This window comes from Bos javanicus, chromosome 29 (assembly GCF_032452875.1).
Source record: "Bos javanicus breed banteng chromosome 29, ARS-OSU_banteng_1.0, whole genome shotgun sequence".
Lineage (NCBI taxonomy): Eukaryota > Metazoa > Chordata > Mammalia > Artiodactyla > Bovidae > Bos > Bos javanicus.
The window spans coordinates 26,001,362-26,026,771 of NC_083896.1; the positions used below are offsets into that span (position 1 = coordinate 26,001,362).

General features: G+C 44.7%; 1 protein-coding gene across 1 annotated transcript; it reads left to right on the forward strand.

Moving 5' to 3' along the window:
- The first annotated feature begins 3,014 nt into the window (after positions 1 to 3,014).
- On the forward strand, positions 3,015 to 23,788 carry CSRP3 (cysteine and glycine rich protein 3). The gene is made up of 6 exons (XM_061406227.1): positions 3,015 to 3,122; positions 13,555 to 13,694; positions 17,927 to 18,095; positions 19,812 to 19,944; positions 21,866 to 21,959; positions 23,452 to 23,788. Exons 2-6 carry the CDS (start codon positions 13,583 to 13,585, stop codon positions 23,526 to 23,528), a joined length of 585 nt encoding a protein of 194 aa, XP_061262211.1. The 5' UTR covers positions 3,015 to 3,122; positions 13,555 to 13,582; the 3' UTR covers positions 23,529 to 23,788.
- Positions 23,789 to 25,410: the final 1,622 nt, after the last annotated feature.

Sequence of the window (25,410 nt, forward strand, 5' to 3'; positions counted from 1 at the left end):
CTCACTCACTCACTGTATTTGTGTCCCATTTAACACTATTTATAGAAAATAGTATTATAATTCTAAAAAAGACACAGCAAAGTCTGGAAGCTGCTTTCCCTAGATGACTTCTAAGTTCCTTCTAACTTGAACACCCTAGAGTACTTACCATTTCGATAACAAATACATTTTTGTATGAAAACACAGACTAGGGAAATCTCACATAGGGTTTTGCTGTATTCATATTTGTGAAATTATTGCAAGCTTCTTTACAGTGAAGTATTCCATCAATTAACCAACAGGTTTGGGTCCTGTAATTAACAGGCTAATACAACTGATTTGGAGGGCTGGATTTCATACAACTCTTGGTTGGGTATTACCCACACCTGAGCTCAACATCCAGATCAACACTAGTGGAAAGTACCTTTCCCTAGAAACAGATACTTGAATTTTGATCTAGGACCTGCCAAGTCCTAGATACACAGAAGAACTGTACAAAAAAGATCTTCATGACCCAGATAATCACAATGGTGTGATCACTCACCTAGAGCCAGACATCCTGGAATGTTAAGTCAAGTGGGCCTTACAAAGCATCACTATGATCAAAGCTAGTGGAGGTGATGGAATTCAAGTTGAGCTATTTCAAATCCTAAAAGATAATGCTGTAAAAGTGCTGCACTCAATATGCCAGCAAATTTGGAAAACTCAGCAGTGGCCACAGGACTGGAAAAGGTCAGTTTTCATTCCAATTCCAAAGAATGCTAAAACTACCGCACAATTGTACTCATCTCACATGCTAATAAAGTAATGCTCAAAATTCTGCAAGCCAGGCTTCAACAACAATACGTGAATCGTGAACTTCCAGGTGTTCAAGTTGGTTTTAGAAAAGGCAGAGGAGCCAGAGATCAAATTGCCAACATCTGCTGCATCATAGAAAAAGCAAGAGAGTTCCAGAAAAACATCTATTTCTGCTTTATTGACCATGCCAAAGCCTTTGACTGTGTGGATCACAATAAACTGTGGAAAATTCTGAAAGAGATGGGAATATCAGACCACCTGACCTGCCTCTTGAGAAATCTGTATGCAGGTCAGGAAGCAACAGTTAGAACTGGACATGGAACAACAGACTGGTTCCAAATAGGAAAAGGAGTATGTCAAGACTGTATATTGTCACCCTGCTTATTTAACTTATGTGCAGAGTACATCATGAGAAACGCTGGACTGGAAGAAACACAAGCTGGAATCAAGATTGCTGGGAGAAATATCAATAACCTCAGATATGCAGATGACACTACCCTTATGGCAGAAAGTGAAGAGGAACTAAAAAGCCTCTTGATGAAAGTGAAAGTGGAGAGTGAAAAAGTTGGCTTAAAGCTCAACATTCAGAAAACTAAGATCATGGCATCTGGTCCCATCACTTCATGGGAAATAGATGGGGAAACAGTGGTAACAGTGTCAGACTTTATTTTTTGGGCTCCAAGATCACTGCAGATGGTGACTGCAGCCATGAAATTAAAAGACGCTTACTCCTTGGAAGGAAAGTTATGACCAGCCTAGACAGCATATTAAAAAGCAGAGACATTACTTTGCCAACAAAGGTCCGTCTAGTCAAGGCTATGGTTTTTCCAGTAGTCATGTATGGATGTCAGAGTTGGACTATAAAGAAAGCTGAGCCCCGAAGAATTGATGCTTTTGAACTGTGGTGTTGGAGAAGACTCTTGAGAGTCCCTTGGACTGCAAGGAGATCCAACCAGTCCATCCTAAAGGAAATCAGTCCTGAATATTCATTGGAAGGACTGATGCTGAAGCTGAGACTCCAATACTTTGGCCACCTGATGCGAAGAACTGACTCATTTGAAAAGACCCTGATGCTGGGAAAGATTGAAGGCAGGAGGAGAAGGGGCCGGCAGAGGATGAGATGGTTGGATGGCATCACCAACTCAATGGACGTGAGTTTGAGTGAACTCCGGGAGTTGGTGATGCACCGGGAAGCCTGGCGTGCTGCAGTCCATGGGGTCGTAGAGTTGGACACGATTGAGTGACTGAACCGAACTGAGGTCCTAGATCTGGCCTTGACCTCATGGCCAGACCTCATGGTCTGGCCTTGAACAAGATAGGTGTCTGTTTCTTTAGCCATAGTATAAAGACTTGGTCTACTGGGACTTCCCTGGCGGTCAAACTGGCTAAGACTTTGTGCTCCCAATGCAGGATGCCCAGGTTCAATTCCTGGACAAGGAACTAGATCCCATATGCTGCAACTAAGACCTGGTGCAGCCAAATAAATACATGTATATATAATATATATGTATAATATATATATATATATATATATATATATATATATATAAAGTCCTTGATGCTTGATCAAAACATATGTGCACTTCATGCAGCGAGAAATTAGACCTCCAAAAACAATGTGGGTTTATAGAGACTTGTCAAGAATTCCCTTAAATAGGATGCACAGCCATGTTAAATTCTTAAATTGAAAAAGATAACAAAGTAACTAAAAACTTTGGAGAGAAAACTTTTCCTCATAGGATAGCAGGCCATGAAGTAACAGGACTTTAATGATTAAGCTGGCCTTATTTTCCCAAGCTGCTTTGAAGAGATTATCTAAGTATCATTCCAGACACCCATCACTCTTATTTTTAGCTCTGAGTTTCCTTCACGAGAACAGTGGCCTGTGTCTTCGAGTTCCAGAGGGCGCCCAGATATGGTTCATGATTCATATGCAGGTACTCTGCATTGATTTCCAGGAAGGTCAGGGGACTGAGAGCCGGGAAAAATGATTTTAGGTGTAAAATCCTTCCTTGCTTTTGTTCCTGTTCCCACCACTTGATCAGAAATGCACAATCCACAAATTGATCCCTGTGTGCCAAAGGCGATTGGCAAATACAAAACCCAGGCGATATGGTTCTCCAAGGGCCTTGCAGCTGGTGTGGGGGGAACGACACTCAGGGCTTTGGTCACAAGCTATTTTCAGCCTCTGATAGCAGTTGTGTTACTCATGTCTCATTCACCCCCTCCCCTCAGCCTCCCTCCCCTTCCCTGAACCGCAGGCCAAGGCTGGTGACGGCCCCCATGTATTTAAAGCAGACGTGAGCCCCTTTATGCAGCTGAGCCGACAGAGATCACACAGACAGGTGAGTGGAGCGAAGGGCATCAGGCCTGGGGGTGGGCTGGCCTGGGGGCGCGTTGGGACTAGGAAGGGTCCATAGAGTAAGGGTGTGTTTCATAGAGTAAGTGTGTATTTCTTTCAAGTGCCACCAGCCACTCTGGTTCTGTGTAAGGAGGCTCAAGTTATGCTCGATTCTGGGGTAAACCCAGTTGTCTAGAACACTCCTCAAAGGGTGATTAGCATTTGAGGGTGCAAGGAAAGCTCACAGAGAATAAGTAAGGGATCATTTTTGGTCTAAAATGACTTTGATGGAATAATGTTTCTTATTGTCTTAGTCAAAAGGCATTCATTCTAGTCCTAGGATCACATAATGAATGACGTGTGACTTTGAGAAAGTTCCTGCCCTTAGGGTCTTGGTCTCCTCTGCCAGGATCAATATGGATGTGGTGACATTTTCCTAAACTGTAAAGCCCTGCACAAAGTGGTTAAATAGACACGATACAGCAGAAGCCATCTTTCCAATGCTTAGAATACAAGGATCTGTTCTTTTTCAAAAGGTGTGAGTGAGGGACTCAGACTTCTACAGTTCACCTTATCCTCTCTTGCACTTTGGTAAAACTCAAAAGAGTCATTGATTTAAAACTGATTTTATATCCCAAGGATGTTCAGCAACAGACTTGCTCTTAATCATTTGAAACTACTCAAAACAAGCCCCCTCAAAAGACACGTCTGTGTTGAAAATCCATTAAAAGTTCTGTTTACTGGAAGATCATTCCCAGCTGGGGCTTGAGGGGTGATTCCCATTGTTTCCTCTAGATTTCAGTACAGGATTCTGTTGTTACTGTTGTTGTTACATCCCAGTGAATGACAGGCATGAGTGTGACTGAGAATGAGAAACGAGTGAAAACGCTGCTCAAGGATCAGAGCCACCGCCTCTAAATCCTGTTCCCTTCACTGAGCCAAGGTGGTGACTCCTCAAGAAGGAAGGGTTGGCGAACAGGTCTGAGGACCCCTGTCTCTGCAGTACAATTTACAATTCATTGCCATTGATGAGCTTGTACTGGCCGTCTCCTGAATGCAAGGAAAGGTGGGCATCAATACAAAAAGGGCAGGAAAATGGGGAAAACCTATGTCCTCAGTTTATAATATTTTGGGGATTGAACTGCAACACTGGGTATATTCAGTTCATCGCAATGCATATAAAACTTCTTTATGACCCAGAAAATGTCAGAGACTCTTCTGGCTTGACTTCGGTTCCATTCTAAACAACTCAGTCCTTAAAACAAGCCCTGCCTGTTGGTAGGGGTACAGGTGACCCCCAGGCTCAGAATCCTCTCAAACGGGCAGACAGGTGCCCTGCAGCCCCTCACACAAGTCATCCACTGGAGATGGAGGAGGAAGGGGACTGGGGGGCAGAGAAGGAGAAGGAAAGAGTGAGCAGGATCTTTCAACAGGCAAATTGCTACAGTCCTCCTGGAAGACGAGGAGACAGACTCGGGATAATACAAATTCAGAAATCCGGGGGGACTTCCTTGGTGGTCCAGCGGTTAAGAATTTGCTTTCCAGTGCAGGGAGTGTGGGTTTGATCCATGACTGGGGATCTAAGATTCCACATGCCACTGGGCAACTAAAACGGTGCCAGCCTGCATGCTGCAAAGAGCCAGTGTGGCCAAAAAAAAAAAAAAAAGTTTATGTTTAAAAAAAAAAAGAAAGAAATTCTTCGAACTTGAAAAAGGAAATAGAAACAAATGAAGAGCCTCAGCCATAGAGGCAGTTCAAATTCTAGCTTTGAATATCACTTCTCTGAGTTTCCATTTCTGAACAGTAAAAATTAAAGTTAGGCCACCTATCCCAAGGGCATTTGTTAGAAGCAAATGGAATAAAGTATGAGAAAGTAGTCTGTAAGTTTAGTAAAACTGTACAAATAATCAAGGCCTTGGAGAAAAGGCACAGGGCCAAACCCCATGGGCTGCAAGAGGATTTCCTGCTAAGTACAAGTGTGTTAGTTGCTCAGTTGTGTCCGACTCTTTGTGACCCCCATGGACTGTAGTCTGCCAGGCTCCTCTGTACATGGAATTCTCCAAGAAAGAATACTGGAGTGGGTTGCCGTTCCCTTCTACAGGGGATCTTCCCATCCCAGGAATTGAACCCGGGTCTCCTGCATGTGCAGGCAGATTCTTTACCATCTGAGCCACTACAAGTGTGATGATAGAGGTCGGAGCAAATAACAAGCTGACCAAGAGTTAGATGATTAACCTGTTTTACAAGAGGAAGGATGCAGACAAGGAATATAATACACAGGAAATAGAACTCCTGAGGCAGGCAGACTTCCAATTATAAGTGTGCCACTCAGATTTTCAGGAGTACTATATCCAAGAGCTGGACTTCACAGCCAAAGAGAAATGGGATGCCTTCAACTGTGAAGAATCGCAGTTATTCACTGCAATGAAGGGAAGCGGGAGAAGAGACAATCATTGTCTTATTTTGGGGGCCAAAGAAGACAGAAGCTTCTCTGAGCCTGACCAGCGACCTTATCATGGGCAAGGGGAAGGATCATGATTTGTCGGTTGTTTACTGCCCTGCGCAGGTGTGGAACACAGGTAGCCAAAAGTCACCAAAAGTCCTGCAAGACATCATTCTTCAGAGCAAGTAATGAAACTTCAAAGAAGCAAAGTAATCACTCAGGGTCACATGGCTAGGAAGTGGCTGAACAGGCTGCAAACTAAGGTGCAACGTGGTCTTTAAAAACAAATTATAAAGGTCAAGAGAGAACCAAACGAGTTTCTGAGAGTAACAGTCGGCCACATCTCAGAGATGATTCCAGAATAGATAGAATATGACCCGTGCGCTACAGCCTTAGTTTGAGGGACAGGTGTGTCTACTCTGTCTGAATTTTAAAAGAGCTGTGTGTATTTTTGTACTGGGATTAAGTGATCTATGCTCTCCAGACTTTGAGAAAGGGCCTCTGGAAGGGGGACTTCATGTATCTCCTCAGAAGCTTAGCAGGAAGCTGCCGACCTTGCGTGTCCTACCCAGGGGGAGCCACGGTCTCCCTGGGCCACGGGCACTCTGTTTGGGTTCACTGCTTCCCTTCCAAGTCCAGAGCACCAGCAAGGTCAGCGGGTATTAGGCACCAGAACTGCCCAAGTGAGGAAGTGGCTGCCCCAGGGCACAGGCTCAGGACTCTGCCAACGTGCTGTCCCTGCTGCCAGGCTTCATCTGTTCTTGGGTACAGCACACTCTGAAGGCTGAGAAACAGAGTGGGTTCACAGTCTGAACAGAAGAGCCATGGAGAAGGAATGGGAAAGATTTATTTAAGAAAATGTATTTTAGGGTCTTTCCTGGTAGCCCAGTGGCTAAGGCTCTGGTGCTCCCAGTGCCGGGGGCCCAGGTTCAACCCCTGACTGGGGAACTAGATCCCACATGCCGTAACTAAAGATCTCACATGCTGCAACAAAGATCGAAGACCTGGCTCAGCCTAATAAATACATTTTTAAAAAAGAAAAGAAAATGGATTTTAAAACTGGAGACTAAAAACACTAACAGTAATAATGAAAGCAACTAAAATTATTAAACACCCGCTATGTGTAAGCATTTATATATAGTATCTTTGCTATTACTGCTGTCTTATTTAACCAAAAACAACCTTCTAAGAAAAGCCTTCTCATCCTCTCTTTATGTACATGATGACATTGAGCTCAAAGATTTTGAGTACTTTGCCCACAGTTGAATAGATAGTGCTTCTTGAACCCTGGTTTGGTTCTTTCCAAAGCCCTTGTTTTCCCACATTATCTGTTTTACCTGGATGAAAAAACTAAAGAGGCAGTGTTTAAGAGGAAATACCTCTGGGCAGCTTCTCTGCCAGGTGAGGTTCCAGTCACCAATTAGATTCCTAAATCTGTCTCAGGAAGTACCCTTGAAAGGGCTTCACCACATTGCAGCCACTTGGCCATCCAGCCCAAGCTAAGTCAAGAGGAAGAAAGAACCCTCCAGTCCCGAAGGAGCCCTTTCCATGTGTGAGGAGCACTGACTCTAGGAAAGTCCTTTATTTTACTGAATTGAATTCCATCGCCCCATTACTCCCACCCATGAGTACTCTCTCTGCCCCACAGAGAGATGACAGGTTGGTAAGACCCCAGTTCCCATCACCTGTGAAGTTTGGTTAATGGAGTTGCTGACTCTGGACCCCTCTCCAGTGTGTTGTAAGCAGGGACATGGGGCACAGAACCAGCTTCCACGGGGTTTGACTTGTGGTTCTGCTGCTTACTAGCTATGGGACTTTAGCCAAGTCACTTTAGCTTTCTGTGCCTCGGTTTTCTCATCTACAAAATGGGAATCACAACATTTGCTCTACAGGGCTGTTGTATTAAAAGTAGTAATATATAAAGCAACTGACACTCAGTAAACAATAAGTAGTAGCTAAGGTTAACAGAAGAACACAGCTTCGGAGTTAGAGCCGCCTAAGTTCCAACCTAGCCATGTGACACAAACTAGCCAAGTATGGCCAGAACCACTAGCCACTGAGCAATGTAATTTCCCCAAGATTCCTTGTCTCTGTCTCTAAAGTGAATGTTGTAAGCACCTATCTTGAAGAGTGGCTGTAAAGATTAAATGAGATTTGCCACAGGGCCTGGTCCAAGGGCCAGGCTCCAGACAATTTGACTCAACAACACGATTATATTAGTACTGATTATCACTTAGATTCCAGATATGTGTTTCTATGATCCAAATCTTTGCTTCAGTCAGTGCAGACAATTTAACTCACTATGTGGAATCAGGCCTCTAACAGAACAACCAACACTGAGATGAAAAGAGCATTGTCACTGGCGGTGTCTGCTCAAAGCCCGTGGCCTGGTTCTTTAATGGACCCCTAATAAAGAAAAAACAGAATCACTGAGCACCTATTTTATCTACCCCACCCACTTTTGCCCTAAGGTATCACCTTTCAGCTCTATAACAAAGAAGAAAGTGAAGTCGCTCAGTTGTGTCCAACTCTTTGCGACCCCATAGACTGTAGCCTACCAGGCTCCTCCGTCCATGGGATTTTCCAGGCAAGAGTACTGGAGTGGGTTGCCATCTCCTTCTCCATTCAGCTCTATAGTTGGTAGTTTAAAAAAAGAAAAAGCAAGTATTGAATTAGGAAGAATGTGCCCAAAATACACAGTACAGCAATATTTTAAAAAATTAAGATAGATATGTGAACAACTTAGAGTTATTGCAGGACTCATCAGCTTTCACATTTTATAATACTCTGCAATTTCACTCACTCAAACAACTACCATCCTCCCCAAAATAGTGAAATAGATGAGATTATCATGCCTGTTTTAGAGAGAGACATTAACGTTCAGAGAGCCTGCATGGCTTTCCCAGATCACACAGCTTCGAAAAGGCCAGGCAGAACTAGAACTCTGGCCTCCTGCATCTGGCTTACTCTCTTCTCCAGTCCCCACAATAGTGCATTCCAGTATAATCTCTTCCACAGCATTATTCATTAAGAAATCCACACAGGTAGCTCTCACTGGGAACTGGGTATTCAGCAGTCTGGAGTCCACCCTCTCCCTAGTTGACATGGCAGGGTCTGGCATTCTCTTTCATCCTCCTAAATCCCGGACTGTCTCCCATTTTAATCCTGACTCACAGACAAGACCATCTCTGGGACTGGCCCAGGGAGTAGCGCCAGGTGATGTGATGGAGACTCTGATCCAGGTGACAAATGGGGCTGAGTGACGGGCAAGACTATATTTGGTATCCCACCTTCAGTGACCCTTGCCTGTGCCAGGCAATGCTGATAAACAAGTGGCCCATCCCTTGGACCTTGCCAGAGTAAACTTGCACTCCAGGCCTGGCTCAGGGAATGTTGAGACACAGGAATTCCAAAGCCGTGCGAGAGGCTGAGGTTAGGTATGTAACCCAAGACCTAAAGGTTCTTTCAAATCATAGTGACTTAATTAGCAGATGGTTATTCAGGTTGAATAACCTGAAATAAAGTGAGTAACAATGACTTGCCATTGAACAGCTTCTCAATGCTGCTTTAAATTCCATCATCTTTCCATGACCTTCACAAGGATCCTGTGAGGAAAGTGCAGGACATAACATTGTCATTTTTCACCCACTTTCAAGGCCGCAAGGTCAAGATTAAAGCCCGTGTCTTCCCATTCAGGCTGCTTCACAACGCACACTGCCATTTGGCCTTGAGCATCCAAAGAAGAAATCAGAGATGTCTCTTGCGTTAAGCCCCCATAGCTACACTTCCATCTTTAGAAGTGGACCTGAGCACCTGTTTAATTGAATGCTTATGGATTTCTATTTTGTGTCCTGACATCTTGATAAATGTATGTCAGATATTTATGATCACTTAAAAACAACCTCTGCAGGCTCCATTACCTTGTGAATAGCTATTATCTGTAATTTTATACTTACTTTGAAAAGTACCATGTGTAGACAACTGCTGAACACACACACACATACACACAATCCCCCTAAGAGGCATCTCTGTCTCCCATTAAATTGCAAGACATGCCAATGAAATCTCCATTGAAGATGTGAAATGAGAAATTTGACCTGGGGTTGTTTTCATTGAAATTTTTCATGTCATTAATTTCACAAGTCACATTTCTAGATATGTATTACATTTCTTCTCTATTTTATATTATGTTGAAACTCAGGATCAAAACGAACATGAGCAAAATTACATGATTCTACCCTTTTCCAAAAATGTATCATCTTTAGTCAGAGAAGGATGGATCTTGGAAAAAGAAGTTGGCTAAAATATTACCCCAAATGTCTACTTTTTATGCCTCATCTTGTGTATACATGAGGTTGCAATATTAAAAGTCTATTCTGTCCCTGAAAGTAAAGTATAAACAATTTGAGCTCTTTCAGGGTGTTTTAAGATCACAAAGCCTTTCTGTGTGCTCTTTTCTCTGCCTGAAATGTCCTTTTTCCTTTTCTCTGTCTGGTAAACTCTTTGTGATGTTTTCTGTGATCCTCTAACAACTCACTGCTTTCTTCCCCAATCTAAATGTAGGTAAGTGGCTAAGTCATTTCCTCCTTTAAATTTGCATGCTGCTGCTGCTGCTGCTAAGTCACTTCAGTCGTGTCCGACTCATCCCAAAAGACTCTTTTCTGGTACAGAGTATGCTGGTTCTTGCCTATCTTCCTAGATATTTTCCTAGAATGTAGGCTTCTCAAGGCTAGGGAATGGGACACAAAGTACCCATCTTTATAAGCTTTCTCCTCCTTGATTCCCTCACCAAGAAATTAGTGCAGTGTCTGACACATGACAGAAAGTGAAAGGTGAAAGTGAATTCGCTCAGTCATGTCCGACTCTTTGCAACCTCATGGACTATACAGCCCATGGAATTCTCCAGGCCAGAATACTGGAGTGGGTAGCCTTTCCCTTCTCCAGGGGATCATCCTAACCCAGGGATCGAACCCAGGTCTCCTGCATTGTGGGAGAATTCTTTAGCAGCTGAGCCACAAGGGAAGCCCAAGAATACTGGAGAGGGTAGATTATCCCTTTCTCCAGAGGATCTTCCCAACCTAGGAATTGAACTGGGTCTCCTGCATTGCAGGCGGATTCGTTACCAACTGAGTTATTAGGGAAGCCCAATACATGACACATGATACATTGACACATGATAGGTGGTAGTAAACGCATGGTGATTAAATGAATGAATGAATGAATGCAGATTTGACCCCAAGGCTTTCAACTAAAAATCTATTACTCTTGCCACTATATTGAACAACCTGAACTATAGAAATAGCACTAAAGGTTTCCTTTTTAAAAAACATTTTGGGGAATTTCCTGGAGGAGTGGTTAGGGGAATTCCCAGGTGGCTCAGTGGGTAAAGAATCCACCTGCAATGCAGGAGACGTGGGTTCAGTCCCCAGGTTAGGAAGATCCTTTGGAGGAGGGCAAGGCAACCCACTCCAGTATTCTTGCCTGAAGGATCCCACGGAGAGAGGAGCCTGGCACGGCTACCAGTCTATGGGTCACAAAGAGTCAGGCATGACTGAAGCAACCGAGCATGCATGCCAGTGGTTAGGACTTGGCGCTTTCACTGCTAAGGGCTCAGGGTTCAATCCTTGGTTGGGGAATTCAGAGCCCACAAGCCTCATGGTGTGGCTATATTTTCTAAGATTTTATTGGATAAAAAGAAGAGCTTGTTTCTCTGAGAGGAAGGGTAGGTTTCTGGCTAACCTAACCTGTTGTTGGAAGAAAGGAAAGCTCCTTGTAAAGCATTTAGATGGAGAGTTTCCCTTTTGTCCTAGTATTGGGTTCCATGATCTGTTTGCTATTTGCCTTCTGTTTCTTAGCAAAACCTGTCTCTGTTATGAGGCTGGAAGACACAGTCCATACCAGGTGACTCAGGAGCTTTAGTGTTAATCGCCAACTATTATAAGAAGGTGACTGGCTTCCTGGAAGGGAAGCAGAAAGTCAAAGCAGCCACTTGGAATGGTCTGATAGTGCTTGGTGCCAATGACAAGATGACACACCAGAATTCTTACAAACCCAAGGATCCCAGAGAAAATTCAGGCCCCGGGACTGACAGGATTTCAGAGATCTCACTGAGCATGGATAGCTTAGTTTAGTTCTGCTCTGGGGAAACTGAAAACTGGATTCATTCTTATACACTGTATACATTCTTATACATTCTGTGTCTACAGAAGGAAAGAGGAAAAAAAATTCTTGATGTCTCTCCTAGCCTGGTATCTCTGAAACATAGTTCTCTAGTGAGGGGACAAGGGTGGCCTGGGGCTGGCTGTCAGCAGCTCCTGGCAACAGAAGGTGCTTAAAGGATGTGGGCAGACTCACAGGAACATCACCTGGCTCCTGGAATCACACCTGTCCCTGAGAGCAGTGATAAGTACCTTCTTGCACATCCTCTGAACAACACTGTGAAGCAGCAAAGAAAAGGACTCTCTTCATAGCACAGGTGGGAAAACAGATATAAAGAGACCCTATGAAGTTCATTTCCATGCACACGGCAAGTTGCCGGTAGCCCTAATGGCAGGAGGTAGGTTTCCAAACCACTGATCTAGTGTGGTGCCAACATCGCTCATTACCTGGGCAATGATATTTCTTAAAAAGGAATTAATGGGTAGATGAAATGAATCTGAAGAGAGTTTTAAAATATTACATATGTATTTGTATTTTTATCAGGGCTTCCCAGGTAGCACTAGTGGTAAAGAACCTGCCTACCAATTCAGGAGACCTAAGAGATGTGGGTTCGATCCCTGGGTGGGGAAGATTCCCTGGAGGAGGGCACGGCAACCCACTCCAGTATTCATGCCTGGAGAATCTCGTGGACAGAGAAGCCTAGTGGAATACAGTCCATGGGATCGCACAGAGTCAGACATGACTGAAGTGACTCAGCACACACGCATGATTGGCGAAGGCTTTGCTAACCAAAGGGTGGTTCACTCCTAGCAGCATCAGCTCATCCTGGAGTCTGAGACATGCAGAACTTCCTCCCCTCCTCAGATCAACCAAAGCAGAATCTGCATCTTAGCAAGATCCAAGGTGACTCAAGAAACACTTAGCTAGATAAGATACGGTTTTCATAGGTTATTCCCACTTCTGATGGAACGGTTTTAAAAACACCTAGATGGAAGAAAATAACAATACTGAATATTTGCATACAATTTCAGATACACAAAACCAGTTTATCCATTCTTTCTGAGAACCCTGTGAGGTACACAGGAAGAGGGACTATTAATTTTTAACAAAAGAGGAAACTGACACCCACAGTAGCAAAGTGACTGGCTCGGAGCTTGCTCTGAGTGTCTGAGCTTATCCGCTGACTTACACACAGTAACCATTTGCTGAATGAATGAATGAACCACCAACAAACTGGGGCTTGATCCTGGTCTGCAGACCACAGGACTACTGAGGATTGGTTCTTTTTTTTTTTTTTTGAAGTATAGTTGATTTACAACATGTTACTTTCTGCTGCACAGCAAAATGAATCCATTATAAATATATCCACTCTTTTTAAGATTCTTTTCCCATACAGGTCATTACAGAGTATTGAGTGGTGTTCCCTGTGTTATACAGTAGGTCCTTATCAGTTATCTATTTTATATACAGTAGTGTGTATATGTGGAGAAGACAATGGCACCCCACTCCAGTACTTTGCCTGGAAAATCCCATGGATGGAGGAGTGTGGTAGGCTGCAGTCCATGGGGTCGCTAAGAGTTGGACATGACTGAGCGACTTCACTTTCACTTTTCACTTTCATGCCTTGGAGAAGGAAATGGCAACCCACTCCAGTGTTCTTGCCTGGAGAATCCCAGGGATGGGGGAGCCTGGTGGCTGCTGTCTGTGGGGTCACACAGAGTCGGACACGACTGAAGTGACTTAGCAGCAGCAGCAGCAGTGTGTATATGTCAACCATGATTGGTTCACTCTGGAGGCCACCTAAACTGAGGGTATTTGCTTTATATCCTGCTAGATTTGACCTTGATCAGAGAGTCTTCAAGATGCCAAACTGGGGTGGAGGAGCGAAATGCGGAGCCTGCGAAAAGACCGTCTACCACGCAGAAGAAATCCAGTGCAATGGGAGGAGTTTCCACAAGACCTGTTTCCACTGCAGTGAGTTGGATGTGAACACCATGACAGTCCCTCAGCATACCAAGGGCACACCAGAGCTCACCCTTAGCCACAGATACTGTGTATCAGCCGTTCTCAGCGGATGGCCCCAGGACCCAACGCATCAGCATCCCCGGGACCTTGTTAGGACTACCACGCTGGGGAATGGCCTAAAGAAGGGACGGTGCTCTCCTAAGCACCCCTTCTCCAACCACATGCCCGGCTCAAAGGCAGTTTCCCTGCAGCTCAGAATCAGAACAAGCTCCCAGTGGTGAAAACCCTGACCCCGTGGCGATATTTACAAAGTGTGACTTGGCAGAGAAAGGAAGTCATCACTTATCTGCGGCCAGGCTGGACTTGGCTCAATGGGTTGTTCCCACAGGCCAGCAGTCGCTGAAGCCAGTTGCGATGGGCCTTTCCTAAGAAAAAACCAGTGTCAGGCGAGGGGACAGCAGGGGCTGATTCTGGAAGGGTCAGAAAGGGAAGAATTTGGGGCACCATCAACTTGACAAGGGGAATCTTTACCGTCCCCTGTTGGACACAGCTTCACAAATGTCAAAACTAGGGGGACATTTAAGACTCTGCGGTCCACCCAGGAGTCAGGCTCTGCCCAACTCATGTGACTCTGGACAAGTGATTTCTCATGTCTAAGCCCGGGTCACAGGCACCTGCCAACAGAGCCAGGAGCAGAGTCTGTACCTTCAAATCCCAGTCTAGTCTCCTCAACCCGACTGCCTTCTAGTAGGAGAGCAGTTCTGTTTTGGGCACTTACCTTCTTTGCTTCCCTCCAGTAGGTCTGGCTTAAGGGTTAGTCTTACTTGACATTTGGCAGACGCTCTCCCCGCCTAGTGCTCCATCCATCCCCATGTCTTACCCAGCAGCCACAAGGCATCACGCTGCCTCAAACTGTTTCAAACAGAACTTCAAAGGTAGTGCTCCATCTGTTAGGGCATAGAGACCCTTCATCCTCCAGTAACAGGAATGTTTTATCTGCTCCAGAAGTTTTCATTATCCTGTACCTCTTACAACATACATAATTCTCACTGAGGAACAGGGGAAAATGCTGCTGTGAGTGATTGGATTGGCAAATCTACCAATGTTTTAGGTTTTAATGATGGGTAGTTAATTTTAAGTCATCATACACATCCAGCAGATTCACCATTATCATCACAATTATCCAGAAGTCATTGCTCAAGAGGATTTATTCCATAACCCTCTGACTTCTGTCCAAAATAGCTAATGTTCTTTTAAAAGAGTAGGGATAAGAAATATTGGAAAGAACATTGGAATTGGAGTAAAAATGACTAGGGTTTGAGTCTGAACCCTGCCATGCACTGTAACTGTGACCACGTAAGTCATTTCACCATGGTGAGCCTCAATTTCCCCATTTACAAAACAGACATGGTTATACCAGCCACACAAGTTATAAGAAGAAAGCTGGGGTTCTTCACCTGAAGTCCAGTTCTCTAGGCCTTTATTCTCCTTCCATCAACTTGGATATCTGAGTGGGAGCAGGCAATGATAGCGATGCTTTCCATGGTGAGGGGTGTCTTGTCCTTCCCAGGAAGCAGGAAGATGCCCTCTTTAATGGACCGTGTAGAAAGGATGCAAGCATTTACATCCCTTTCAACCCTTGAATATTCTCCTTAGAACTCGCGGGTGGGATGGGGATCTGAGCAGGTTTCAGCAGTGGTGGACAGAAGGTTCTGGAGCATGTTTTTCTATAGTTTCATCACAGGACTGATCTGTCCATAGGTCACTCTGTAATTGCTGGAAATAGAGGCAAAGTCTACCTTAGTCTGTCCCTTGGCCAGTGTTCTCCAAACTTCTAGACAAATCTTAATCCTCCCTACCAGCGCTATCCAAAAAAACTATAATGCAAGCCACATATAGAAAATTTTTCTAGTAACTCTATTTTTAAAAACATAAAAAGAAACAGGCGAAAATTTTAAACATTCAACCCAACATATAAAAAATAATAATTTCAACGTGTCATCAATACACACATTATTACTTCATGTGGTGGGCAGGTGGCTATGGTATTGCACAGCACAACTCTGCTGCGCCTGGGGGTGAAGGTTGGTCAGAAGCTAGGGAGTGGCTACAGAATTGTTTAGGACAAGACAGGGCCCAGGAAGTCCTGGAGTGATGGAAATGAGCACTGGAGTAGGGTCAAAGGGATCAGAGGCTGGCTCTGAAATTTACTGCTGTGTAATACTTCACTTTCACTTTTCACTTTCATGTATTGGAGAAGGAAATGGCAACCCACTCCAGTGTTCTTGCCTGGAGAATCCCAGGGACGGGGGAGCCTGGTAGGCTGCCGTCTATGGGGTCGCACAGAGTCGGACACGACTGAAGCGACTTAGTAGTAGTAGTAGTAGTAATCACGGACAAGTCACTGATATTCATGCATGCATGCATGCATCAATTCACTCACTCATTCACTCAACAAATGTTTACAGAGGACTAACTTTGGACTAGGCTCTGTGCTGTGTTCTGGGGATATTAAAATAGTTTTTACCTCAAAGAACTCAGTCTCTAACATTATAAATATTCAACAAGTTGTTCTGGAGATTAGGAATGACAGCGATAAGAAGGGCAAAGATAGATATATACTTAATATGCTGAAATATAAGGCATTTCCCCCCAAAATTATTCCTCACAAAAAGGGTTCACCTTGGCTTCAAAGCCTTATAAAGTCTCTCATGCTACAGGACAGACTCTCAGTTTATTTAAAATTTTTTAATTAGAAAATTTAACACACATAGTATTGACATAATTGTTTACTGAACTCCCGTATGCCTGTTTCTCCAGCCACATAAGCACCGACCTCTGGCCAACCCCCCCTCTTCTACCACCATATCTTCTCTCTCTCGTATTCAATTACTTACTTTAAAAAAAAAAAAATTACCATTTGAGAAAGGCATATTAGCTTGAAACAATCTCATTAAACATTGGATTGCTTATAGGGGTCACTTAATGGAACTGGTTTTCTAAAAAGGAGGCAAACAAATTGAATGCACATGTATTATTATTCCTGGGGATATGACCTCACTCTTACAAGCACTGCATATCACCGTAAACAGTCTTTAAGGCTCATCATTACAACGCGATACAGCAAGGTATTAAGCTGTGGAAATCCTATATGCTTTTAAAGCCACCCTAATTTTATTGTTATTAGGTACTTCTTGTTGAGACACACAAGGTGACAGCCTCCTGCTCGAGGAGACAGGGTTGCCTCTCAGATACAGACAGACGTGGGGATGAGCTGCTCTGGGGAGCTGGGTCAGCTGCCTCAGGAAGACACTATTGAGAAGGGAGATGTTGAAGGTGAAGATGCAGAGAAATAATTTGGATGCAATTTGTTTCCTGAATTTGTGTAAGATTAGAAAAAAGCTAATGTCTCCAAAGCAATGTATTTTATATTTTTTATTTATATTATTAAATATTATAAGTGGGTATTTGACATTTTCATTTACATCCTTAAACATTTATTTAAAGTTGACAAAAATTTTTCTATTAATTGAAAATGTTAATAGAAGATTTTCTATGAATCTTCTTTTTGGAAAAATAGTCTTACGTACTATGTATAATATATGTAATAACTATACTAATGTAAAGTATCACCCATAGTTTATATTAGGTGATATACAGTGACTTGAGTCAATGGAAGCCTAAGAGCAGGTCTACCCTTTCATTACGTCCCCTCCTTCCAGCACTGGATCAAAAGTAGTCTCAGCAATAATTATCTCCCTGAATATCACAGTGCCCTTCAGAGTCCATTTTAAATAGAGAAACTGCTCAGTGCTGATTCTGATGTGATTAAGAAAAAAATAAGTTCCTCCCCTGCCTCACTCCCTGCTTACCCCCACACATAAACACTCACACTTCCCGATGTCATTTGGGGTGAGACGCTCAAGGACAACTACTCTTAGTTGGTCTGAGACCACACACTGGGTTCCAGTCCTGCTTGCCACCTCTTTCTAGCTGGGCACCGGTGAAAACAGGACTTCCCTTCTCTGTGCTCCCATTTCCTCATCTGTGAAACAGGACTGTCTTGGAAACCTATGTCTCAGGGCAGATGCACAGGTCAGGAATCAAAGTCATGTACTTGGCTTGGGGGGCCCCTCGTGCTCGGCTCCTTGGTCCTTGGCAAGGGGGCCCCTTGCACTAGAGGCACAGGGAAGGAGGGAAGAATCGCGGCCCTAACTCCCAGACCCTCCTTTCCCTGGCAGTGGCCTGCAGGAAGGCGCTGGACAGCACCACGGTGGCAGCTCACGAGTCAGAGATCTACTGTAAGGTCTGCTACGGGCGCCGGTATGGCCCCAAAGGGATCGGGTATGGACAAGGCGCTGGCTGCCTCAGCACGGACACAGGCGAACACCTGGGACTCCAGTTCCAACAGTGAGTTACTGCCCCGCTTCCCCCTGCCAGTAAAAGCCCCAGCTCTCAGGGTAGGTCATTCTGTTCCCATGGCAATGTTTTCTGGAGATGGGAGAATGAACCCCATTGTTGACTTGCCAACAACAGAATACTCAGTCTGACCAAGTTCTAACAATGTGTCATCTCTCTGAAGACACTCTTTAAATTATCTTTCTAAAGGGCAATTACTTTTATACCATAGCTCTTGGTTTGCATGTCAAGAGAAAACCCAGAATGTACAGATGTCCTATTGTTTGACCTTTGCAAAACCGCATGGAGTCTCTTTCCTTCCCCTTTGAGTATTTCTGTGTAAATTACATATAGACGGCAGGGACGCAATGGCCCTTCTCTGTGTGTTTGTCGCTGAAAGATCTCTCCCCTTGGGTTGTAAGATGACTAATGTCTGCATTGTAGGGGGGAGTGGGTCTGTGGGGATGGACTGTGCTGAGTAAACAATCAATTATGACTGTTCTGCGGGTCTCCTAGCTGCCCTGTCTGTTACCAGCACAGTGCTGAGGTTTCCCTAGCATTATCCTAGGGAAGCAGGGATTTCACACTGTGCCACCTCCATCTACCAGTCTGTTCTACTTGATGATCGTGCTGACCTCCAGCCTAAAACTGAGTATACAGACTGACAGTCACCGGCCTGCAGCTGCTATCTGGCCAGCTGGTACCCGGGCTCAGCTCTGCAGTGGGACTGGCAGAAAGGCCCAGCCCAGTGGAGGCAGTGTCCCCCAGAGATCAGTGATAGCATCTGAAGAGTCATCTGGTCCCTTTCAAAGAGCGCAGCCCATGGTAGAGCCTGTAAAAGTACAGGGATGTGTGATTTGTCATTTAAATTTTTCTCATCACTCAACTCCAACTGGAGATGCTATTTAAAAAAGAAAGATGCTACCAGCTGCAATCTCTGCTTCACATTACCCAAAGCTCACTTTTCTATGCTAGGGCTTTTTCTGGGGTGCTGCACAGACAGAAAGAGAGTCTGGAGACCTGGCTTTCATCCCAGCTTCACCAGTTATGAGCTGCTGACCTTGGGCAGTTACTCCTCTGGCCCTTACTCTCCAGCTTCTCCTACCTACTTTAGAGGGTTATGATGAGACTCAAACAATAAATGTGCAAGGAAACACCAAAAGATAAGGAAACGCAGGGTTATTATTGTGCCTCTATCTGAGACATGGCTCTCAAGAGGGCAGGTGACCTTTGGATGCAGGGTGACAATCTGAATTGTGACAAGGAATGCATCAGCTCATTGGACTATGGTTTGTTTAGTATCAACTGTCAAGATGCTATCTTGCCTTGTAATATTTTTACTCATTTTGGAAAGCAGACCTGTGGGTTTCCAGATGGTACAGATAACCCTAAATATGCAATCAGGATAATAACACAACAATAGCAATAATACAAGCTACATACATGGAACATTTGCTAAGTGCTTTACAACAGAAAGGAAAGATGTAAATGAATTCTGGCTCACATTCATTAGCCCTTACAGCATGCCAGGCAGGTGCTGCTCTAAGTGCTTTAGTTATCTGGCCTCATTAAACCTTCTCAACAGTGAGCCAGGCACTGTAACTATTCCCACTCTCAGATGAGGAGTCTAAGGCACAGAGAAGTTTAGTAACTTGCTCAAGGTCACACAGCTCACACTATTTGCCAAGGGAAGTCTATAGGTTTCATTCGTTTGTCTATTTCCACCAGGTCCCCAAAGCAGGCACGTTCAGCCACCACCAGCAGCAACCCTTCCAAGTTTGCGAAGTTTGGAGAATCGGAGAAGTGCCCTCGATGCGGAAAGTCGGTCTATGCTGCTGAGAAGGTGATGGGAGGTGGTAAGGTAAGGACTTCCACAGGAGCCAGATGGGGATGTGCCCGCCTCCACCCCGTGGGCTGGGAGGAATGAGACGGGGAGGCAGACCCTCCTTAGCTCCCAGGAGCCACTTAGGAGCCACTCATCCTCACCTGCCTTCCTGGACTGTGACGGTCACCCTGCAGTGCCCTAGGAAACCGGAACTAGTAGAATTTGATGCAATATACATTAACTCACTGGAGGGAAGGCACCTAGCTAGGAGCTCTGGAGATACAAAGATACACAAGCTCCCTTGTCTTCAGTGTCCACAATCCTTCCAGAAAAGTGTCAGTTCTGGAAGCCGAGGCCACTGCATAACTCAGCCTGCTATTGGTGCCACACTGATGCACACAGCAAACACCCCACAGCAGCTAGAAGTATCCTCATTCAGAAACGTTGTGGCAACAGGGAGAGTCCTCAACATCTGAGACAGTAACCCACACTTGTCCACAAGCTCCAGTTTCAGGCCTGAAGCCAGGGTGTTCACCCAAGGATTTGAGCCTGAAGACAGACAAAGATCCTGTTTATACTAACCAGGAGGAGGAAGGCCACAGAGAGTGTCTGACTCCAAATATAGGGACTGTCTCCACCCCAGGACTGGCCACTTAAATACAGGTGAGGACCCTGGGCTGTGCATGGGAGACATGCAGATACCCAGAAGGCAGGCAATCTTCTGGGTCATCTAAGCCACACAACTTTCTTCCATCAGAAATACAAGGAGAGTACCAAAAAGACTACAAATAACAAATGCTGGAGGGGGTGTGGAGAGAAGGGAACTCTCCTGCACTGTTGGTGGGAATGTAAATTGGTACAGCCACTATGAGAAACAGTAGGGAAGTTCCTTAAAAAACTAAAAATAGAGTTATCAAATGACCCCACAATCCCACTCCTGGGCATATGTCAGAAAAGATGAAAACTCTTAATTCAAAAAGATACATCCGCCCCAAAGTTTATTGCAGCACTATTTATAATAGCTAAGACACAGAAGTGACATAAACGTCTACCAACATAGGAATGGATAACAAATGTACACACACACAATGGAATACTACTCAGACATCTAGTGAAACGATGCCATTTGCAGCACCATGGATAGACCTAGAGATTATCACACTAAGTCAGAAAGAGAAGGGCAAGTATCAGAGGATATCACTTACGTGCGGAATCTAAAAAAATGTTATAGACGAACTCACTTACAAAACAGAAATAGACTCACAGACACAGAAAACAAACCTCTGGTTACCAAAGGGGAAGGGTGGGGAGGGATAAATTAGGAGTTTGTGGTTAACAGACAGGCACTACTATACATAAAATAGTTAAATAACAAGGACCTACCTGTATAAACAACAAGGGAACTATATTCCGTATCTCATAACTTATAATGGAAAATAATCTGAAAAAGAACACACACACACACACATGTATCACTTTGCTGCATACCTGAAACCAACACTGTAAATCAACTTGCTCCAATAAAAAAAGAGGAGGTACAGAGAGTTAAAAATGAGGCTGAATTCCCTAGATGATGGCCCATTTCTTCGTCTTTCTTTTTTCATTTTATATTCAGTATGTTACCCACTGCCTCAAGTCCAAGTTCCCCTCTCTCCAGTTTATTTTTTGATCTTCTAGAAAGAGGAATCCCTCTTCTATTTAGTCTGTTCTGAAGGGATATATATGAAAATCACTTTGATAAATCCAGCTTTAGGGGTCCTAAGAATCACAGGCCAATTTTCTGTATCTCATTTTCCTCAAATCCCTGGAAAAATGATTCTGGGACCCAAATAGTTGGGTCAATGATTAAGACAAGGGCACTCCTTTATATGCTACTGGTCAGGGGACTTAACAAGGAAGCAAATGCTCTGCCTGCCCTATTAAATATCCAACTGTCCTGCTCTCCTGTGCCCCACAGCCTTGGCACAAGACCTGTTTTCGCTGCGCCATCTGTGGGAAGAGTCTAGAGTCCACAAACGTCACTGACAAAGATGGGGAACTTTACTGCAAAGGTGAGTGGTTCCAGAGAATCTCCTGAGATGTTTTCTCAGGGAGGGTCCTTGGGAGGGAAACCTGTGTCCCTGCTGAGAGGCCTGTGCCTGCCTAGAGGCATAGCTTCTCATCCTGATCCAGGTTTGGGCTCCCAGGATGCAGGGCAAAGCCAGCCACTGAATGGAAAGTAACCTTCCGCTTGACCCACCTCTGGCCCCCCTCCACAGCAGCATGTGGGGGGACCTGATACTTTACAGATGCTCAGGGAAGTTGAGGGCAGCTGGGCACCTGGCAGGAGGGAGGCCAAGGAGGCAGCAGTGTCCTGACTGGCCTTGGAAGGGGCCTCAGGTCTGGACTCATCACATTCCCTTCCCAAAACCTGAATGCTCTGTCCACATGACTGGCAGATAGGGGTGATGGGAGGTTGGGGAGGATGAACTCTGTTTGGCCTCTGCTGAATTCATCAAGACACACCTGTCTCCTCCCTCCCCCCTTCCTTCCTGACATGTCTGGTTCTGAAGTTGCACGTCACTTAGTGATCACACAGAACTGACAAGCTGGTTTGCCTTCTGGTCCTCACAGGTCTGCCCCAAACTGCTTCCACCATCCCTCTGTCTTGCAGAGAGGAAGAGAGGCTTAGCTCCTTCCTGACGCCGAGAAGAAGGGGGATGCTTTAGGGCCGTGGCACTGTCCTCAGAGCCTCTCCTAGCCCTAGTCTGCTTCTCCGCAGGGTCCCCTCACCCCTTTCACCCAATGATGGGTTCTCAGGATCTCTGAATGTGTGTGTTAGAGTTGGGGAGGGGGGAGAGGGTGGACATTGCTAACCAAGACTGCAGGTGGCCCGGCTTCTCCCAGCATGAGACTGGGTGGAAGCTGATGCAGCAACTGACAGGGACAGCCTGCTCCCGGTAGTAGAGGATACAGAGGGTCCTCAGCATTCACGGGCCAGAAACCTCTAACATGCTGCAGCAGCTGGTAGGGAGATCAACCTGCAGAGAAGTATGAATAACTGCATTCCCAAGTGCTGCGCCACACAGTGCAGGGCACCAGGGGAGACAGTGGTTCAGAAAAGCGTTCTTAGAAGAGAGAAGCTTCCTCTGGCTTTGGGAAGGGGTGTCCCAGAACAGGAACAGTGAGTGCAGAGGCACCGAGGCTGGGACATTGTGGCTTATTCTAGGCAGTGTGTACCTGGAGTGCAGGGAGGGAGGCAGGAGGCGGGGGGTGCTGGGCAAGCAACTGGCAGCCAGATTATGGGGACTCAAGAGAAAACGTCTCTGAACACACTTAGGAGAGTGCAAAGGCGCATAAACAGTTTTATAAGCAGATATAAAATACAATTCAATTTGTTTAAAAGGTAACTTATAAACACATTTATCAAAAGGATGCCTGGGAGAAAAAAAAAAAAAAAGGACGCTTGACCCAGGTAAAATAACTGTGCTCAGATACAGGGAACTGAAATAATGGTGCTGACCGGCCCATCCTCCCCTGTCCCCTTCTTTCTCTCGTCCGCAGTGTGCTATGCCAAAAACTTCGGCCCTACAGGTATTGGGTTTGGGGGCCTTACACACCAAGTGGAAAAGAAAGATTGAAGTGTGCACCGTGTCTCAGGTCTCTCACCAGCCTAAAGCATTTCCCAAGTAATCCTGCCCAGATGGAAACCCCTTCCCAACCTCCTCTCATCGCTGGCTGAATGGTATCTCTCCTCAGAAGCGATCACAGTCTTCACCCGAAGTTAGAAGAGCTCTTCGGAAGAAAATTATTAACAGTCAAGTCCAAAACAAAATGCTTTATTATTTATGATACCTGGGGGTGGGAGAGACCAGAAATAAAAATTAAGTGACACCTTGTATGTCTCTGGATCTTTTCTTTCAAATAAGGGGACATTTTCAAAAAAAAAAAAAAAAAAAGCTTTTTAACAAGTTATGCAGAGGATGTTGATGTCAGCTGAGGAGTGAGGAGGAGGAGGAGGAGGAGGAGGAGGCAACAGGCAGAGGGAAGCAGTCTTCTAGAATCTGTCAGCTAAGCTTCTTTCTAGTTAGCACGAATGGAGAAGAAAGTAGGGGGTCCCCGAGGAAACAGACAACGTGGCAGTGAATTCTAAAAGGAATATCAAACTAATCAAGACCTCATCCTTTTCTCCTTACCACGGGCTTTGCAATATTACACATTCGTGAAGACTCAGACATGGCAACAAAATGTGGAGTCTGCTCCTGTGGTAAACACAACATGAGCATGATTTTCTTTCATTCCAGAGCAATTCCCTAATGTTTAGCAATTTTCTTAAAACTTCTCCTGTCGAACTGCCAGCCTCACAAATGAAATGCAGCCATTTAAAAATGTCTGCCTCTGCCTCCTCAGCAAGACCTTGGCGGCTCAAGCGGGTGTATTTTCTCACCTCCTCTTTTAACAATCACAGCATTTCTACCACTACCATGAAATTCTCAATTCTTTGCAGCAAATGAAAATCTATTGACAAAAATTATGGAACATGAGACTAAACTGTAGGGCTTTCTGTGCTCCAAGACCCAAGGAGATGTTTTTAAAATGAGCATTTGTTCAGGGCTGCATACTTGCTGTCATGGACAAAGCCCTGCACTGACTTCATTCAGTTCAGTTCAGTCGCTCAGTCATGTCTGACTCTTTGCAACCCCATGGACTGCAGCACGCCAGGCTTCCCTGTCCATCACCAACTCCCAGAGCTTGCTCAAAGTCATGTCCATCGAGTCGGTGATGCCATCCAGCCATCTCATCCTCTGTCATCCCCTTCTTCTCGTGCCTTCAATCTTTCCCAGCATCAGGGTCTTTTCCAATAAGTCAGTTCTTCACATCAGGTGGTCAAAGTATTGGAGTTTCAGCTTCAGCCATCAGTCCTTCCAATAAATATTCAGGACTGATTTCCTTTAGGATGGACTGGTTGGATCTCCTTGCAGTCCAAGGGATTCTCAAGAGTCTTCTCCAACACCATGGTTCAAAACCATCAATTCTTCAGTGCTCAACTCTCACATCCATACATGACTACTGGGAAAACCATAGCTTTGACTAGATGGACCTTTGTTGGCAAAGTAATGTCTCTGCTTTTTTATTATGCTGTCTAGGCTGGTCATAACTTTTCCTCCAAGGAGTAAGCATCTTTTAATTTCATGGCTGAAGTCACCATCTGCAGTGATTTTGGAGTCCAAAAAAATAAAGTCTCTCACTATTTTCATTGTTTCCCCATCTATCAAGTGATGGGATTGGGTGCCATGATCTTAGTTTTTTGAATGTTGAGTTTTAAGCCAGCTTTTCATAATACTGACTTCATTATTTACCTATTTATCTATTTTCTGACGTTCAAAATGCAAATACATTTAACCACTTTGTTTGATTGGCATAAATAGAATGGTTCAGGAAGAAGAAAGAAAAACAGCCGGCAGGGGTTGCATCCCATTACACTTTCAAACAAGTGATACACAAGTATGCTTCACTCACTCA

Bases quoted from the DNA above. Each gene is read 5' to 3' on its own strand.
- CSRP3 (XM_061406227.1), top strand. From the start codon at position 13,583: ATGCCAAACTGGGGTGGAGGAGCGAAATGCGGAGCCTGCGAAAAGACC. The intron at 13,695-17,926 runs GTGAGTTGGATG...TTTCCCTGGCAG, and splicing joins CAAGACCTGTTTCCACTGCA to TGGCCTGCAGGAAGGCGCTG. The intron at 19,945-21,865 runs GTAAGGACTTCC...TGTGCCCCACAG, and splicing joins AGGTGATGGGAGGTGGTAAG to CCTTGGCACAAGACCTGTTT.